This window comes from Pungitius pungitius, chromosome 17 (genome assembly GCF_949316345.1).
Source record: "Pungitius pungitius chromosome 17, fPunPun2.1, whole genome shotgun sequence".
NCBI classification, from domain to species: domain Eukaryota; kingdom Metazoa; phylum Chordata; class Actinopteri; order Perciformes; family Gasterosteidae; genus Pungitius; species Pungitius pungitius.
In genome coordinates, this window is record NC_084916.1 from 11,145,381 (window position 1) to 11,163,770 (window position 18,390).

The 18,390-nt window shown below is 44.7% G+C and overlaps 2 protein-coding genes across 3 annotated transcripts; both read right to left on the reverse strand.

Moving 5' to 3' along the window:
• Positions 1 to 70: 70 nt before the first annotated feature.
• On the reverse strand, positions 71 to 8,109 carry zftraf1 (zinc finger TRAF-type containing 1). Its single transcript, XM_037474242.2, has 7 exons — positions 7,545 to 8,109; positions 6,956 to 7,293; positions 4,953 to 5,047; positions 4,246 to 4,389; positions 3,262 to 3,473; positions 2,825 to 3,003; positions 71 to 2,508 (listed from the first exon to the last, which is right to left on the reverse strand). Exons 2-7 carry the CDS (start codon positions 7,244 to 7,246, stop codon positions 2,296 to 2,298), a joined length of 1,134 nt encoding a protein of 377 aa, XP_037330139.2. The 5' UTR covers positions 7,247 to 7,293; positions 7,545 to 8,109; the 3' UTR covers positions 71 to 2,295.
• A 476-nt stretch (positions 8,110 to 8,585) lies between these two features.
• dclk3 (doublecortin-like kinase 3) lies at positions 8,586 to 15,278 on the reverse strand. Of its 2 annotated transcripts, none has more exons than XM_037474236.2 (7): positions 15,030 to 15,277; positions 13,969 to 14,186; positions 13,565 to 13,696; positions 11,993 to 13,219; positions 11,608 to 11,740; positions 10,400 to 10,567; positions 8,586 to 10,293 (listed from the first exon to the last, which is right to left on the reverse strand). In XM_037474236.2, the coding sequence occupies exons 1-7, from the start codon at positions 15,094 to 15,096 to the stop codon at positions 9,716 to 9,718; spliced, it is 2,523 nt and encodes an 840-aa protein (XP_037330133.2). In that variant the 5' UTR covers positions 15,097 to 15,277; the 3' UTR covers positions 8,586 to 9,715. The 2 variants fall into 2 exon arrangements, with proteins under 2 accessions (XP_037330133.2, XP_062414690.1); XM_062558706.1 differs by having other exon boundaries at positions 9,878 to 10,293; positions 10,393 to 10,567; positions 15,030 to 15,278.
• Positions 15,279 to 18,390: the final 3,112 nt, after the last annotated feature.

The window sequence follows — 18,390 nt, forward strand, 5'->3', positions numbered from 1 at the left end:
ATATTCACAGAAACAAAGCCGGATCTATTTTAGGTTTCCGTCTAAATTCAGACACACAAAGAAGCGGCGCTGCAGGTTTCATGATCTTTAATAAAAGGCACATGTACAGCCATAGTGAGATGAGTGAGTCCACTGGCATAGAGACGAAGCATTAAAACACAGAAATACAGGAAGTAGAGGTCAGGAGGAGAGAGATGTAACCGCTTAACAGTAGAATCTACTTAAGTAATATCTTCTTGTCCTCGTTCAAATAAGCCTAACACTTATGTCATCGTGGTGAGGTAAAAAAAAAAGAAGAAAAAAGAAAACATCCCCCCCAACTGTCTCAAACACACACACACACCATCCATCACCACCCAAACTGATATCCAGAGACGTCGTCTCCAGGGGGCCGCGGAGCTCGGAAACAAACGAAGAAGTCCAGATGGTCCCGAGACACTTTGGGGTGCACACACTACTGATGGCTTCCTTATTTGATCGATTTTACAAATACATCCAACCAGTTCGGTTGGACTGGAAAACCCTGGTTTCCTCTGTCAATTAGTTTGTGGTCATTTCATTTTTTTCTTTTTTTTTTTTAAACCAAGATAATAGATTTAGAGTTGGTGTATTTTTACTGATGTTTTGATCCTATTTTGAGAAAAGGATTCTCATGTTCAGGGATAGCACTGTAGCAAGACTTGATCTTCGAGCCAATTTTTAAATATGAATATTTTTAACAAATACATATAAAAACAAAATGCATCTCACTACAGATTCCTTTGATTTTTCTTTTAAAGCATTGTCACGTAGATCCACACTCAGCAGGACATTTTCTTTCAGTAGAAAGGTTTCAGTGCTCTCTGGTGGGCAAACTGTACTAGTGACAGTTTCTAAATAATCTCATACCAATTTCTGCCTTTCAGTACTTGTATTTGTAATGTATTGTTAGTTATTGACCCACATTTACACTGATAGAGATCCAATAAGTTGACCTGGCTAATTTACGAATCTAGCTTTGATGACCAAGAATGTCGTGCTCTAAATGATAAAGGTGGAGGGTCTCTAGTCATGCGGGACTCGGCTGTTTTGAAATCATTAAATTAAAATTAAAAAGCAGCTGACTCAAAGTGAACCTGTTTTTTTTGGGTGGGGGGGGGGTTGTGACATTCTGCTGCTAATCCAGCCGTGACTTTAAAAGATTGTTCTGTTTCTCACATTGGGCCACGTCCACACACTCACAGGCAGCCAGTCACACTTAAAACATAAAATAAAAAGTTCACAGGTACTTAAATATAAAGGGTTAAGAGAAATAAAAATGGTATTAGTGTTGCAGGTTAAATATAACCTCTGCTGGAGGAAGAAGTCGAAGAACTAAAATATGCATGCAGCCAGGCCATCTCTCCTCTTGTTGAAAGGTAAAAGGGGGTCGCCGGGGTAACGCCTTCTTTCCTCTGTTCGGGCAAAGCTTTGAGACGCAAACTGAAGACTTTTGTTTGAACAGAACGAGAACGTTGACCAGAATCAGGCGTAAAGTGTGCAAAGGTAAGGGGCACACACACACACACACACACACACACACAGAGAGACAGGCACGCTTTACATCCGCTCACATGTCCTCAGATCAGCTCACTCTGTTTTCACATTATCGCATCTTTGGGGCATTTCAACATGAAAGCAGAGATTGGGACGCACTCCAGAGTCCGTCACTTTCTCTCACACACACACACACACATTTAGCCACCCACACATTTAACACGTGCACCCGCAACATCTTGCTTAGTTTGGTGTGTGTGCTACCTTTGGCTGCTGGTGTCAGGGGGTGAAAGGTCAGACACAACCTGGCCTCAGAGACCCTGCACAGGTACACACCAACCGTCCCAGAACCACATCCTTCACCTCAAACCGGCTTTGCAGGTTTCACCCCACCCCTCAATCCCATAACAATGGCCACCCAACTCACAGCTCCCTGGACAAGGGGTCTCACTATCTTGTAAAAGGAGGTAAGTGTAATTAGTGGTGTGTGTGTGTGTGTGTGTGTGTGTGTGTGTGTGTGTGTGTGTGTGTGTGTGTGTGTGTGTGTCTTTAGGCGTGTGTAGCCTGCGTGAATGTGTGCGTGAGTATATTTGTGTATTTGTGTGTGTGGGTGGGTGTGTGTGTACGAGTTAAGAGGTATCAGTGGTTCAGTGGTGTCTCTTTAATCTTAAATCCCTCCACTCTTTCAGCCCCTCGCCCTCCATCACCTTTCTTCCTCCTAGTCCATTCCATCTTCTTCCTTGTCCTCCTCCTCTTCTTTTTCCTCCTCCCCGTCCCTCTTCATTTTTGGACTTGGAAGATGAACAGGCGCAGGTTGATGTTTTTGGCGGCCAGCAGTTTGTTGCACTCCACCGAATCGGAGATGGGCAGAGGGACGTAGTCGGTCTCGTTGGCGTCGTTGCAGAAGGAGTGGTGGTGGATGACTGGCTTGATCCGCACGTCGTCGTACGGCCCCTTCAGCAGCAGGAAGGAGCACTCCAGGGCCGAGTTCACCTGCAGACACACACCCACCAGCTGCTGACCACAGGTGCACTAAAGATGGCCACGCTGAGATATCTGAGATGCTGTATTGATCACGCTCCACGGCTACTGAAAATCTTTCATCAGTAACTCAAATTCTCTTTACTTTCTTTACTATGAACATTCCACATCTGTTCATGACATCTGTTCATCGCTCGCACTCACACACACCGATTTCAGCCAAAAAATAGCTCCTGAATGTTTAGTTAACGGGTCATAATTGGTTTGTAAAAACCAGTGCTGAAAACCAGTGCACCCTAACCAACACAGACAGGCAATGCGCGTGTACCTTGCTTTTAAGGATGAGCTGGAAGGAGAGCGTGCGCTTGCAGGACAGGTTGGGGTTGCGCTCCGAGTCGTTAACACGGGCCTTCAGCACCCACGTCTGGTTGAGGACGGTGAAGCGCGGGGTTTCGTAGTACAGGCGGGTGATGAAGTCATCGGTGCGGTACGGCCTGAACTGCACCTCTGGATGCACGAATAAGTGGAGGCCAGGATTTGAAACAGGGAAATAGCTGTTACTTGTCAGGGAGCCAGAGGAATGTTACGTCTCAAGTTAAAGTAACTGAGTGGTTCCCAAATTTTTTTCTGTCAGGGCCCCCTTTGAGGATAAAGCAACATTTGTAAAACACCCAACACCCGCCACCCGACCCCCCTGCACGCTTTACATAATAACTATTCGTTTGATTTGTATTTGCTTTGTCTCGTTTTTTGTTTTGCATGTACCTGTAAACCCGATCTTTTCGTAGCAGAGCAGGCTGAAGATGCTGTTATAGAGCTGCATGTCTCTGCGGTGGTTCTGGTCCATCTCTCCCAGTATTCCCATCAGCTCTGTACCAGTCTTAGTGGGATGGGAGCACTCACTCTCATGTGCTGGCAGCTCGTGGAACGGACCTTGCCATGGGCAGCCAATTCTCTTGTACTTACACTGTGTCACCCTGGCAACATAATGGTGAATGTGAGTTAAAAAGACAAACACCAGAAAAGGAAAGAAATGTTTTTTATATAAGTTGGATCCTTTTACAGAGTCGCTTTTTGATGAGTGCATGTACTCTACTGCAGTGAGTGGAGGGTACTAATAATTTAAAACGGTCCTTGTTAACCTACAATGATTAATACCACACACTTATGTTACACATATACTGACAGCCTCCTCTCAAGTGAAGACAGACTTGAGAAATAATTAGGTGCATTTTAATGAATTCCTGATCATTTCTCAACAATTGAAGCATGGTTAAAATAATATGAAAGGTACTTGTTAGCCTCTGCAGTGACCCAAGGGTTAATTACATCACTGTGATGTACCTCACTTGATGTTCATCGAAAAGCTTTTTGTCTTTTATGCATAATGCATGCATAATATAAGTTCCATCTTCATGTAAGAGGCAGTCCGATCCTCAGAGGAGAGTCTCACATTTATCTGTCTGACTGAACCGAAAGATTGGTGACTGCCTTGGCCGTAGTCATGGTGACGTTCGCACAAGCAAAGACGTCCTAAGCAGCGTCACTTGTTGCTATGGCAACAAACCCATAGCACAAGCAATTTTGACCGGCCCGAGCGGCGCACACACACATTCATCTCTGTGAGAATAATTTAAGTTTAGAATTAGGGTTTGGACTGGGTTGAGGGTCTAGAGAACGCCCTCAGTGTCATGGAATATCCCCACAAAGATGAGAATATGTGTGCGTGGGAGAGAGTGCAGCGTATACCTGTCTTGGCACTCCTCTTTCTGGTGTCTCTCTAAGCTGGAGCGGGGAAACTGTTTTAGGCAGAAGGTGCATTCTGTCGGCAGCTCACTGACAGCTTTCTCCACTGCCAGGTTCCTGCAGCAGAGGTTCTTGCTGATCTCACACCTACACAAACGCATCGGGCCGCATGTCACACGTCAACGTTGTGGTGACACTTGTGGTATGTAAAGAATGCTCAGACAAGTTTGTGAACAATGGAAATTATGCTTCTCTTAATTGTTGTTGTGGTTTCCACTCACCTAAGTACAGTATGTGAAAACATTCCAATCAACACTCCCTGTACCAATATATCAGTGTGTGTGTATATATATCAGAGTGTGTTATGTTGTATATAACAAAAGGGGGCATCTTACAGTCCTGCTTACAAATTTATCCTGCTTTTTCAAATTCACATCCTGCCTAAGCTCAATCGAGTTGTTGTTGATGCTCTAAATGCGGTTATCCAGCATCACTTACCCCCTTACTCCAGAAATAACAGAAAACAAAACAATATTTATTCCCACATTTTGTCACATCGGCTATGCAAGTAGGAAAATGTGTTTTAATGTATAAAGTACATTTAGTGTCTCACATCTCAGACAATCATGTACTAAAGTAACCGAGTAGCTAGTTTGCATGCCTATGTGCACGAGTCAGTAAGTGCTGATGTCACAGGGAACTTGGTGTACCTGCAGTTGGGACACGTGGCCTGTTCCTCCTTGAGACGAGAATCCGCCAGGAGATGGATGAAACAGCCAGCACACATCAGGTGTCCATTTGTACACTGTCGTGGGAGAGAACAAAATACATGAGGAAAGTGGTAAAAAAGGATTGGATCCCCACTGGAAGGGAACGAGTTGGAAAGCACTGGAAAAATGCAATGAAAGAGTGTCTCGTCATATTTAATGACAAATGTGAACAGATTTATGGTAATTGGGACAAATGGTTTGCTTAAAAGCAATCCATTGAGTGCTTAAATTAGATAATTTAGATTAGATAACAAATATTTATTTAACTGTTGTTATATTCTAACTAGGGCTGTCAATAGATTTAAAAAAGTTAACTTTAATCGCACATTATGAAATTCATTAATCTCGATTAATGGCGATTCATTAATGTTGTTGTGGTTACAATATTGTTTTTAATGAGTTTGTTTTTCTTATAAAGACTAAATCTTAAAAGAAAGGAGTAATCACTTTGGAAAGTGTGTATTTTAGACAATTTTCTTTAATTGGTAATGTCATTTTAACTTGAAGGCAGAATTCTACCTGGTGGAACGTGTTGAACTAGCAACTCGTGCTGCTGTCCTCGTGCACTTTGCTCTCAACTCTCCATAATTTAACGGCTGTGTTTGAAGTGCCAACAATCCCCCCCCCCCCACACACCTTTAGCCAAGACGTTTTCAAACCACAGTCCTTTAAGGACACAGAGGTGCTCTTTTGCAGACTGTGTGCTGCGCAGGGCAACTTTAGATGTTGAGATGGAGGTAGGCTAGCAGCTAGCTTAGCATAGCGGTGCTTTAAGTGGTCTGTTTGCCGCTTGTCCGCCTTCTGATTGACACGTGGAGTAATCTCTGCACAGTTCTTCGAAGGATGTTGCGCCTCTGTTTGTTTTACTTGTTCAATGCAAAAAACTTTCCATCTTGTAACTGACTGCAGCTAGCGGCCGTTTTGTTTCTGCGGTCAACTTCTGGTTTAAACCGGAAGTAATCAAACATACTTTAACTACGTTCAAATATTTTGTTGGATTAATTCGGGCACATTAATCGCATAGATTAATGGGTTTATGTTGACAGCCCTAATTCTAACCAAAACAGAATTCGGTGTCAATAGACTTGTTTCGCAAAGACTACCTGTTTCCTTAGTCTATTGTTAATCAAGTGAAGTTATACAAAAATAAATGGATTGGCCAAAAACTCTCAAATAGAATAGAACAGCTGCACCACAGCGAGATTACAACTTGATTAGTAAGTAAGTATTTTATAAAAGCAAGAGTTTTCTTATTCTTCTCTCTGTGAATAATGGCAAGTTCTGTGATACATATAAATTAACAGGCATGGTGTTATTAACTTGTCGTGCTTCTCTGAATGTCTTTTAATGTACACATCTGTTAATATTGTTTATGGAAAGAATGTAGTCTTGTGCTTACACAGTATTTTTAATAAATGTCAAATGACTGTTTTAAACAGAATAACTGAACAATTATTAATTTCAAATATGTTCACTTGACATTGAAGTGAGCAGCTCGAGGTCATTAAGTAGAATGTCGGGGACGGATGGAGGGAAGGGAAAAAGATTATTCAAATTGAGGTTTTTGTTGCGTTTGCATGTTGGGGTTGAGGATGTGGCTTTTGCTGAAGGTTATTTGAGGATATTTCACAGGGCAATGTTAGAAACTTGAGACAGCCCATCTGGCCACTCGGCCTGGGCGTGTCCCCTCTTGCAGTCTCATGGCTCAGCTTGCAGCATGCAGACACTTGGGGCCTGTGTTTGTATCTAGTGTCTAAAAATAAATGGAGCTGTCCAACATATTCAACAGGTTGGCTTTGTGGATCAGCGGTTGTGACGTGTGGGGGGTTTCTAGTATCTAGACTATCCAGCTGCTGCTGCTGTTGTTGTTGTTGTTGTTTTGTTTGTAGGGAGGTTTAGGGTTATTGGGGGTGGGGGGGGGTTGTGATTGGCACCACGTTTACCTGGTATACTGACGCCTTGGGTAAGTCTAGGCACACGGTGCAGCACAGCACTGAGTACAGTCTCTCCTCCAGCTTTCCTGACTCTCCCTCGGGCACCCTCGCCCTCTTCTTGGGTGGTGGCTCGTCTGGGTCCGGCTCGGGCCCTTCTCGCCGGATCCCGACCTCCTCCTGCATGGCTGCGACCCCGGCGATAGCCTCCACCGCTGCCCCCACGGCCCCGGTCCCCATGCCGGCCGAGGAGGAGCCAGGGGCGGCCACAACGCCCACGTCTCGCTCTTCCAGTGAAGACATGGCGATGACTGTCTAAAAATCTGTGAGATGTGCCCGCCGCGAGCAGCCTGAGCCCGGAGTATTAGCAGGTTAGCTCAGGGGATAGCATGCAAACTGTCAAGCTAACGGTCAGCTGACAGCTAGCTGTCGCTAGCTAGGCTAACGCTACAGCAGCAGGCTGTCAGAAAGAAACGCAGGTCTACGGTAACTTACGAACTATACCAACTTAACAAGCAAACGATTGCGTAATAACGAGACCGTGTGCAAAACAATGTAATTATGACTTAATTAAACGTTTAACTAGTTTTTGTTGACTTACAGTGAGGCTAGCGGGACTACGCGGCTAGCTACGTTGACAAAAACACAGCGGTCCTCTCCCTTTGCCAAGGCAGAACAAAAACAACTCAGGCGTCTCTCAGCTGTTGTTGTGCTCTCGACGCCGTTATTCGCAATGACAGCAGATTACAGCGACGCACACCAGCGGCCCAGCTCGGCTGCTCATCTAACCTCCCTGCTCCGGTACCGGGCGACTGTCCGCGGGACCCACGGGAGCTGTCGGTGATTAAAGTCCGCGGCTGGAGACAGTTCTGCTGGGACTCGTCTCTCTGGCTACACAGCCATCTTTGTTTTTTGTTTTTCCTGTGCGTCTCCCCCGACTTTACCCTGCACAGACTCCGGGTCAGATGCGTTATTACCAAGGCAGGTTCCCGATCGCGGCTGATGACACAAGTAGCGTCAGCGTTTTTAAAAGTAGAGCTTTTGCGTGTGTCTGTAAGGGCCTCAGTGGTCCAGTGACTACTTCAGTACAGCCGGTGTACTGGCTGACAGCGGAATGTTTTATTGTGGCAGATGACTTGGGGTATTTAAAGAGTTTTTAAAGGCGCATGCGCAGTCCGCACCTGCGGGTCAGTGTTTGTTTCAGACACTGTATGGTGACCAAAACCTGATATGCGACATTTTAAAGATCAGCAGAGGACACGTCATTTAGCTCATGTTTGTGCACCACACATAAGAAATGTCTTGTTAACACCGTCACTGATCTGTGACATCAAAAAGTTTTGACAAAACTTCATAAGCGAAACCCTTTTGGGCAGCAATCCGTCAACGTGGCTCAACCTGTTGTAAGAGGGCCTGTAATTATGCGTGTTATGGTTGCATAAATAATTCTCTGACAAAAGGGTGATCTAATAAAGCCCCTCCTTGAAGTGAATTGAACTTGAATTTGTGTGAACAAAATAACAGCCGCTGATCCTCGGTCAAATAAGCATATTCATCCCTTCATAGCCTTTATGTGGCTCAACGCCCTCAAGGGCAGGACTGGGTGCAGTTATGTACACGATGGGGGGCTGATTGTGGGTCCCCTGGATTAGGTGGGGCAGAATGTTTGAGTCAGCTGTCTGCAATCGGGAGGGACCCGACTAACCACTCCCATTGGACACATAGATGGGCCTTATTTGGACCGTGCGGAATGGCACGAGAGCCATACCACTCTGAGCTATGCAAACACTGTATGTGGGCAAACACTGTACTCTGAATGCTGGACGACTCTCACTAATATCCACTGGATCCGACTACACTTTAATTTGTCCAAATGTTGCCACAGATTGCAAATTGACTTAATTATAATGATCACACGCTTGCAGCGCCAGGATTGTTAAACCCAATCTAATTCCATAAGTTTGTTTCCAAACAAAAACAAACAAATACAAAATACAGCCAGCATATTTTTAGAAAGATGGCATTCTAGAGATGTCTACCTAAACCAGGATTGAAAGGGAAAGTTCTTGGTAGATATTTTTAGTTTATGAAGTTGTAGTAAACAATCTTCTAGCACAGCCTTCTAGGAAATGACTTAAAGGGGAAGTGGTACAAACAAGGAGGATGGTTTGGTGCCAACGTGCAAGCAATCCAATATAGCTACCAGATATCAAAATACAAACATGGCATACTAGATAAAAATATAACAATAAAAAAAAAAAACACTCAAGCAATGTACTAAGATTATTTATGTATAGCCCACAACATTATAAACAACGACAGTAACAGCAAATATGTTTACATCCAAATTAAGAGCTACTTACTCAACTCTATTCGTTTCAACGTAGCACTTCTCATCCTATTAATCTATATTTTCTAGTATTTGCTAGAACACTGACAGCGATAACCCTGATCTGATCACACGGTTAAACCGGAGATTGACAGTGGGGTGGAGACCGTGTGGGTGGAAGGGTGGAGGTGGTGCTAAAGCTCGGCTCCAGGTGTTGAGTCGGATGGTTTCGGGCGCCGGCTGTGACAGGCTCGTGCAGGGTAGATGTGAGGTTTTCCTGATGAAGCGAATGAGATGAAGAAGCTGCTTGGTTGGGGGACGGGTGGTGTTGCGTTGAGCGGCCCGCTGTGGTTCTTTGCGCCGTATCGGCGGAAGGTGTTGAAAATGGAGGCGATTGGAGTTGTCCGTTTTGTTTTGATTGCGTCTTAATCTGGGATGGAAGCTCACTTTGGGCTTTGGGGGCTCCGGGCTGATCGCGTTTGACACTCAGGCTGGCTGTGATCCCAGGAGGCGAGTCCCTGGGCCCCGGGTTCTTTCATTTCTGGCCTTCTAGGTTCCCTGCTGGGTGAGCCACTGTCTGTTGAGGTGCACTCTGATTTCTGTTGACCCGGTTCGGCCTCTGAAGCGGTGTTCACTTTGACCTGTGGAGATTTGGTGTCCACTGCGCTTGTCTCTACTGAATTTTGCCATGGAGGACAGTCTTCATCTCGTCTTCTTCCGGTGTTTGTCTCAGGTCGTCTCTCATCGTCTCTCTGTGTGACCTCTCCCTCGCTGCTGGTTCCTCCTGGTGTTCCTTCTGGGACTCTTTTGGCCAAATTGGTCTGAGCAGGTCTCTGGACTAGTTCGGGCTGGTCTGGTTCTGCTCCAGTGCCTGCTGTGTCCCTCCGAGTGTTTTCTGTAGGCACCCTCTGTCTGCAAATTGAAGCCGCAGCCTTCACCCAGGGATGCGTCAAGGTTTGCTCTGCAGTCAGCCTCACTGCGGGATCTGGCTGAAGCAGAGCTCTGACAAGGCCAGTGGCGTCTGCAGACAAACACATACACAACAACAAGGCACATTTTGTTTACTTGTCTTTGTGTGTGTGTATAGGCATTTGTGGGCGCATACGTTACGTTTCTGTACTTTTCACCTTCTGAGACGGCGTCCCAGTAAGGGGACAAGAAGTGGAGTTGACCCTGTTTTATTAGCTCGAACAACTCCTCCTGGTCCCGATCCTGACTGCGAAATGGTGGGAATCCACACAGCAGGATATAGAGAATAATACCCAAAGCCCAAACATCCACCGCAACACCGTAACCTGTTGGGTCAAACCACAATCATTGTTTAAATTTAGATTGGGAATGGAGCAAAATCAATGTTAGTGCAGTGATTCTTAACCATAGGGCAGCGGCCCCCGATTGGGCCGCGAGTGCCACCTGGAGGGCCGCAAAACACTTTCAATTTGCATCCCGTGGGCCGCATAGGGCCGCGGTTGAAATATTTTATCAAACAATTTGCAAATGTAATGTATTGCAAATATGGGATTTAATATGTTTTACCCCTTCAAAATAAAGTGAAGGCCGACGCGTGCCGGCTGAGGTGCGAACCCAGCTATTTGGGATCGGGCCCACCACTAGTCGGGCTAGTAAAGCGTGTCGAAAAGTTTTTGGTGTGAACGCAGCATAACTCCAACGAAGTATTGAAGCCGTCCAAATTAAAGCGTCAGATGGAAACCAAAGATACAACGCCAGAGGGAAAGCATGTTTTTTTAAACGAAAGAAAAATGGGAAGTTCGTCATCTCACTGACTGGCAACTCTAAATCTGACTTAAAGCCAGACATGTGGTACGATGCCAGAAACCTTTCACCATCACGTATTGTCATGTGAAGAAGATGAGGAAGAGGAACTGCTGGTTCTGTGATTGACTGATGAAGCATTAATCAAATTAATTCGAAGATTATAAGGCTATGTTTTCATTTTCACATCATTTCACTTTGATATACATTTTATTTAAGATTGTATTACTCCATATTATTAATTAATTAATTATGTTTCTATTACTTTTTAGTAAATGTAAGTTATTTTAGTTTTAGGCCTGGGTCAGGCCTTTCAAATTATATTAACTTATATTAACTGTTCCATGAACTGTTAGGTAGTGTTTGTGCAGTTTTACATATAAATAATAAATAAATGTCCTTGTGATGATCCCTGTAAAATTTTATTATTTTATTTAGTCATTGAATACAAATTAAACTTAGATTGATATCAATTTGTTAATCCAAGATCCAAGTTAATATTTGAACGCATCACATGGAAATACAGATTTATGGGTAGGAAAGAATGTACAGCAGTACTGACCTGTCTCATGTAGAATCTCCGGGGCTACATACGTGGGTGTGCCACATATGGTGAAAACTGGTTCAGTCACAACCATGGCAAGACCAAAGTCACCCAGCTTCAGCCTACTGATGCCGGGGGACACGTGTTCTATCTGAGAGAGCAGACGAAAAACAGACAGACAGAATTAGAGTCATGCACGGAGGCGTTTGGGACTACATTTACTTTTCTGAATTTATTTTTGTGCTAAATCTAATGACTAGATATTAATTGTTGTGGTAATATATTTTTTAATAAATAATCAATGCAAACACAAGAGACTCCCACCGAATAATCATTGATTATATGATAACGATCACAATAATTACAAATTCACATTAAATTCTCAAATGCCTCGGACACTCACCAGCAGGTTTTCTGGTTTGAGGTCTCGGTGGACGATGCTTTTGCAGTGCATGTAGTTCAGGGCTTCGCTCACATCTGACACCATCAGTCCCGACTCCGCCTCTGGAAACTTCCCTCTCTCACTGATGGCCTCAAACAGATCCCCCCCGCTCACCAGTTCCATCACCAGGTAGGAGTGAGTGTGTGTGTGGTGGTGCGCAAACAACCGCACTATGCGTGGGTGACAGAGGCTACCCAGAAGGCTCAGCTCGTTCTGCATCATGTGCTCCCGACCAATCAGCTTGGAGCGTTCGACAATCTTTACGGCGAGGGTTTGTCCGCTGTCGCGACGGCGACACTTTCGCACTACCGCAAAGTTGCCGTCTCCAACCACGGGTCCTATCTCATAGAAATGCTCGATTTCCGCCAGGGTGACATCTCTTCCATTTGAAGGAAGGTCAAAGGTCGTCCTCTGACTGATGTCCTTGTGTGCTTCATCCACGTTTGGAAGTGGATTTGAAATAAATTGGGCCACACACTTCTCCTTGTGTCTACTGATTGGCCGAGGAAGGGGCGGGCTGACGCAGGCGTTATATTGTTGTACTTGTGGTTCTGTATATGAACTTCCTTTTTGCTTCCTAGACACAGGAGGAAGTGGGGCCCTCCCTGGCAGTGGATTGACCCACTCCGGCACCTGACGTTTAAATCTTCTTGCTAAGCAGTCTTCACACAGTATAGGAGAGGCTACGTCTGCTTCCCTAAGACTTGGCTCATTATTTAATGGACCAACGATAGAATCATGGCGCTCTCTGGCCCCGCCCCTCACACGCAGTCTCTGCAGGTGGTTGGGCAGGTGAGCAGGTTTTCTGTAGGAATTCTTTTTGTGACACTTCGGTACATCCGAGTTGTTATGTTCAGACTGGTGTGTGCGTACATAGTGAGGCGGCTGAGTACCCGTGCGACCATCCGCGTGATTTTTGCCATTTGTATTTGTGGCCCGGTGAGTCTCTTGGTCCGCGTGTGTCTTGTCGCTCTCTGTCCCCTCACTGTACCCACTGTCAGCCTTAGCTGCTTTATCTGGCGCCGGACGGAGTCTTTTCTCCCAGGCCTGCAGTGCGTCGGCCCGGTAATGAGACTGTTCTGGAAACAGCTCCTCCAGAGCCTCCTGCACGTCGCTCAGCTCCGGGCGAACCTTCCCAAGGGCCAGGAAGGCCACCTCGCCGCGAAAGAAATCACACACGCCTTTAACCTACGAAAAAATAGAGAAGAAGGGACCATTTAAGACAAGCCAGGGGCCCATATTCATATCTTATGACAACTTCACAGGGCCCTTGATTAGCATCAGCAGATGGGTGTCAACTCAAAATCTGTGCATGCGGCGTGTAGACAAAGACCAACGGCTGAGAACGATGATGCCCCGGGGCCACATAACTGCAGGTGTGAACTTGCATAAAAAGTGCAAAGCGGCTAAAGGTGTGAGCGGTTCCAGTGTCCCAGTACCTTCCAGCACACCTGGTAGAACCAGTTACAGGGGTAGTTAATATGGACAATCAGCGTATTTTTGCCACTAGGTTTTGCCGTGGTTGAGCCTCACCTCTCGTGCGTGGGTCGTGTACAAGCGCGTGACTCTGGCTCTGTGCCAGCGGGGAAACCCCAGCGCCTCAGAGATATCCAGTAGCAGTTGCTTGAAGGACACCACACCTCTGCGGTTCAACAGGACCGTCACCTTGTAAGCAGAGGGACAATATTACAGTTATATTATAAAACTCTTTTCCATCTTGATTACTCTCTAGATGTGTTATGAGCCGTTAATGAGGAGAGTCAAAGTAAATCGATGAATCAAATTTTTCCAAACATATAAGACTGCAATCGCAACCTCTCAATACAAACGTTGGTCTTATCAATATTTTCAGAAGCCTAAGGAGGGTTACAGCTAGTAATATTGAACCAATAGATTAGTTATAAAGTGCTTCTGAAAATGGCAAATATTGAGTTGACCTTGCGTAGTGTACTTTGACCACAAGAGCGGATGATGGTGACCAGATGTGGCCTCTCTGCACTCTCTTCTGCATGGCGGGTATGGAAGAGAGGGAGCTGAGGAGGAGGAGGAGGAGGAGGAGCGAAGTGGGATCTCTGGAGCAGTCCCATAGGGTGGGGGTAAACGGGCCGGGGCTGAGGTGCCCCGCCGGCACGCTTTAACAACGGGACTGGAGGAGCTGAAGGAGAACAGGAAACACAGAATGCAAGAGTTTAAATATTTAAAGTCTGCCACCAATGTCATCACGTTGTTTCTTTTAGTCGTGAATACGAAAGGAAACTCACAAGTAACACAACACCTGTGTGCGTGTGTGTGTGTGTAAACAAATCCGGGCGATCAGATTTGAGTGTTTTCCATCACATGGAGTGAAAGAGCTATTTGAGATTCTTTGAGCACCTTGCTCCACTGGCTGAATAATTTAGGCTTCCTAAGACATGCAAACCCACCACAAACACACACACACATACTACTTAACAAAAGCTTGCTTGACCTGGTTAGAGCTTAATCTGCATGATTAATGAGCCATTGGAGACATCTTTGACGTTTCACTTTTTGGCACTGTGGGAGAGAAAGACGCTTTGCATCCAGTCAGTGCATGAAGGGGAGGGGTGGTGTGGGGGGGGGGGTCTGTTTCCAGATGCACAACAACAGACAGAAACACAAGACCCTTTAACCTCTTTACATGATGACCAGTGCCTTTTAAATAAGACACCACTGCCCCCCAGAGACTGAGCATCGGCACACACAGTCAAACGCACACGCTCAACAACTAAACAGTTTTAAAAAATCCATGCCCATAAGCTTGAACGCTCTTTCTCACCTCATATTTCGTAAAAATCACGAAACAACATTTAACATCGCAACATTTTTCGTCACAAAAAAGTTAGCGTTAATAATGCGTTGGTTAACGCACAGACACGTTACGGAGTGTTGTGTGTCATAGAAAGTCTTGACTGCAACAATCGGTCAAGTTTTCATTCTCAGACTAAATGAAATCCTTCCAATCAGGCCATCGACTCACCTGCCATTCTCCATTTAGTGTCGCGCGCCGCTTCGCCTCCATATCGAGTTCTCTGTGAGGAAGTCATGACTCTCCCAAACCACAAAACAACACATGAGCTAACAACATTTCAGCGCTTTCGCTTTTATTTCTACGTATGTCGCTGCTGTCATTTCTTCCGCTGTTATCGTTCACTCAAGGTAACAGGATGCGCCGTGCGACGACCGGACCTGCTGTAGCCACAGTGGTTACCATGGATACACGTCAAGTTAAACAGCTGGAGACGCGGAGATACCGGAAGCAGAGCAGTTTGAAGTAAAGTATTTTGAATAACTAAATATTGTTTTATGGCGGCTCTATCTAAAGAGCATCTTAGTTTGAAGATTTAAAAACGTAGTGGTCATTTATGCTAAAATACCATTGAAGCGATTGTATTTGCTTATGACGGTGTTCGCTGTACTCGATGGAATCAAAGTTAATTCAGGAGGTTTTATTTTGAACGATTTGACCGGAACTCCATTTTTGTACCTTGATGAGACCAAATCGTTTTGTAAATTAATTTAACTAGCCTTTTCAATTATTAAATTAAATCATTAAATCTTTTTTTAACTAAAACTTTAAAATTTAGATCTAAAGATGGGCATGGCTCCCAACCTTTGGGTCAGGACCCCCCTGCTGAATATTTACCTTATTTTAATATCGCATTCTACTGGCAACCATTCACAAAGGCACACCAGTTTCATTGATTCATTTTAAGGGGTCCTACGCCTAAATGTTTGGTAAAACCCTAACCAGGAGCATTAAAGGCCTTTGCTGACCACTCACCCCTTTCTCCACTCTTATTCTGTTAGCCCTGTAACTAGATTATAGTGACAAATCTAAAGTATCTAAGCAGAAATTTCTTTTTCTTTCTAAATTCTGTTAATTTGCATGAAGTAAATTCCTCACAGCCTCCAAAATCATAGAAACGACAGGACAAGGACACAACTTCTCTTCTGTGTCGTTTTGTACTATAATGACAGGGAGAAAGTCATGGTGTGAAATCACACAGACAGAGGGGGTAGACGAGTGGCCAGTCAAAGGCTCAGTAACCATAGTTTCACTGATGGAATCCAATTCTCATCACACACATACACACATGCACACACAGTATCCGGTTGATCTTTCGATGCACTGCTCCCCATGGCTCTGTCTCTAAGTAACAGCTATTATTGGATCAGGGGAAAACAAGTCTTATTCCGTCTCCTCATTCTGGACTTTGTTGTCTCTGAGGTGCCTCAAAGGATCTTAAAAGTGTTCATTCTTAATCTTTTATGTATATTTTGCTTATAACTTTGGGTGTTGTTGTTATTTTTTAAGGTTATTCTCTGGCATTTTTTTACACTTGTATTCAAGAGTAAAAGCAAATGAAAAACGGTTAGAAGGGTGATGACATAGCTCTAATTTTTCCAACTGCGTGGCCATGGACGCACTGATTATTTTTTGTGTTGGAATCCTGTCAAAACAATATTTTATAAGTAGAGTTAATTTTATGGTTGCATTATCTTACCCAGAAATGCTAAGTCAGAAAGGTCCCTGTTAGACTGGAGGTAGAATGCACTGCTAGAACCCGACCAGCAGAGGAGGCAAGTGTAATGGCGGGAGAAAGGGACTCTCTGGAGGAACCGTTTACCCACAATTACCCACAAATACAGTCAATTCATCATTTTTTCACATTTGGTTTCTATTAGATAATGTTGTAATATCCCTTAGTGGCCTGCAGATACAGGTTTGATCTTGAAACCATTATGTGCATCAGAGAAAATCCCCAAAAGGGGGAAGGAAATCAGACGGGCCGACCAATGTGACATCCCTGAATGACGCTATTCATCTGTTTTTTTTTTTTACTTGATTTCACCAGAGGCCTTACAGAACAAGTCATTGAATGTCAATCTTATGTCCTGCAGAGGTTACACAAAACACATGCACTGCAGTTGTTAGGTGTGTGCGTGCCAACAAGCAACTGCTGTCACAATAAACGGTACCACTTGTCATGAGGTTAAGGGATGTTCAGGCTATAAACTAAATGGCCCTATTTACCAAGAACAGTCATTACATCACCAGGAATAAGTACTTTAGTTTGCAGAATGGCCCATTATCTTTTTATTCTAATTCAGACTGTTGCCGCTCTATTCGGACCTGACACTCAAGCTCCCATTTGGATACGGGAGTAAAAGTTTGCACAGCCAAGAGAAACGATGGGAGAGTTTGCAGAACGAGTAATTGAACAAATAAGTGTGTGTTACAAAAGGGAGTGACGGGTCCAGATGTTTATCTGGTTGTATTATTCTCACAGCCACAGAAATGCAAAGGAAAGCTGCAAGAGCTATCAACATTCCTCACTTTATGGCGCTCCAACCCTTCCTTTGGCTGCTCAAGGTTTTAACCCAGCTCCATTCCACAGCTTTCTGCTGACGTCAGCTCAATGTATGTTTTGCCCAAAGACGCCCAGATTCTGCCCCAGGAATCCTGGATAAAGTAGTAGCGTGTTTTAGGCCAAACACTAAAATGGCGCAAGTCAACCATCTCACCTGCAGTTCAGACAGATAGTGTTTCATAAGATTGATGAGAAAAGTGGAACTCAAGAAGATTGTGCAAAGGCGGCATACAGACGCTGCTAACGTGATTGCTCACACAATTGTGACCATCACTGGGCCAATGGATTGTGGTTGTGTTGCATTGGAGCCCGCGGTTATTTCCAGCTGAGATGACGCTTTCAAAATGCACGAGTTGGAAGCCTTAAGTAAGCAGGGGGGGGGTCACAAAAAATGAAATTGCAAGGACTTAAAATCCAACTTGATGCCAATTACGACCACTGAGGGCTCACAGGAACAATTTGTGTAACACACACATATGTTTGAACTCTGCCACAGTGATGGAATGTATTTAAGGCCACAGCTGAATCATTTCGACCTTTATTCCCTCTCTCTCTCTCTTGCTCTCTCCTCGTCCCTCACAGCTGTTTATGTCAAATGTCAGACACATGTATGCCACAGATTTGTCACACACAAACACACAAACACGCACACAACGACACATGTGCAGTTTAGACACGGCCATAGACTAGAGAGAAGGGTGGCAACTGGAGCCCTACGGGCAGTGGGACAGCGTGAGTGAAACCGTGGGAGCTGAAGAAACAGTACTCGCCATTGACTCATTTCTCCCTCAGAGCATGTGTGTGTGTGTGTGCGCGTGTGTGTGTGTGTCTGCTTGTTGGAGCAGGGTTTTAGTTTTAATTTGTGCTTGATATTACACAACTTCAAGATCATCCGACCATCTGCAGATGTAAGGATTTCGTCAGAAATCTGGATGATGAGGGGAAATTTTTACTTCCATACTGTGT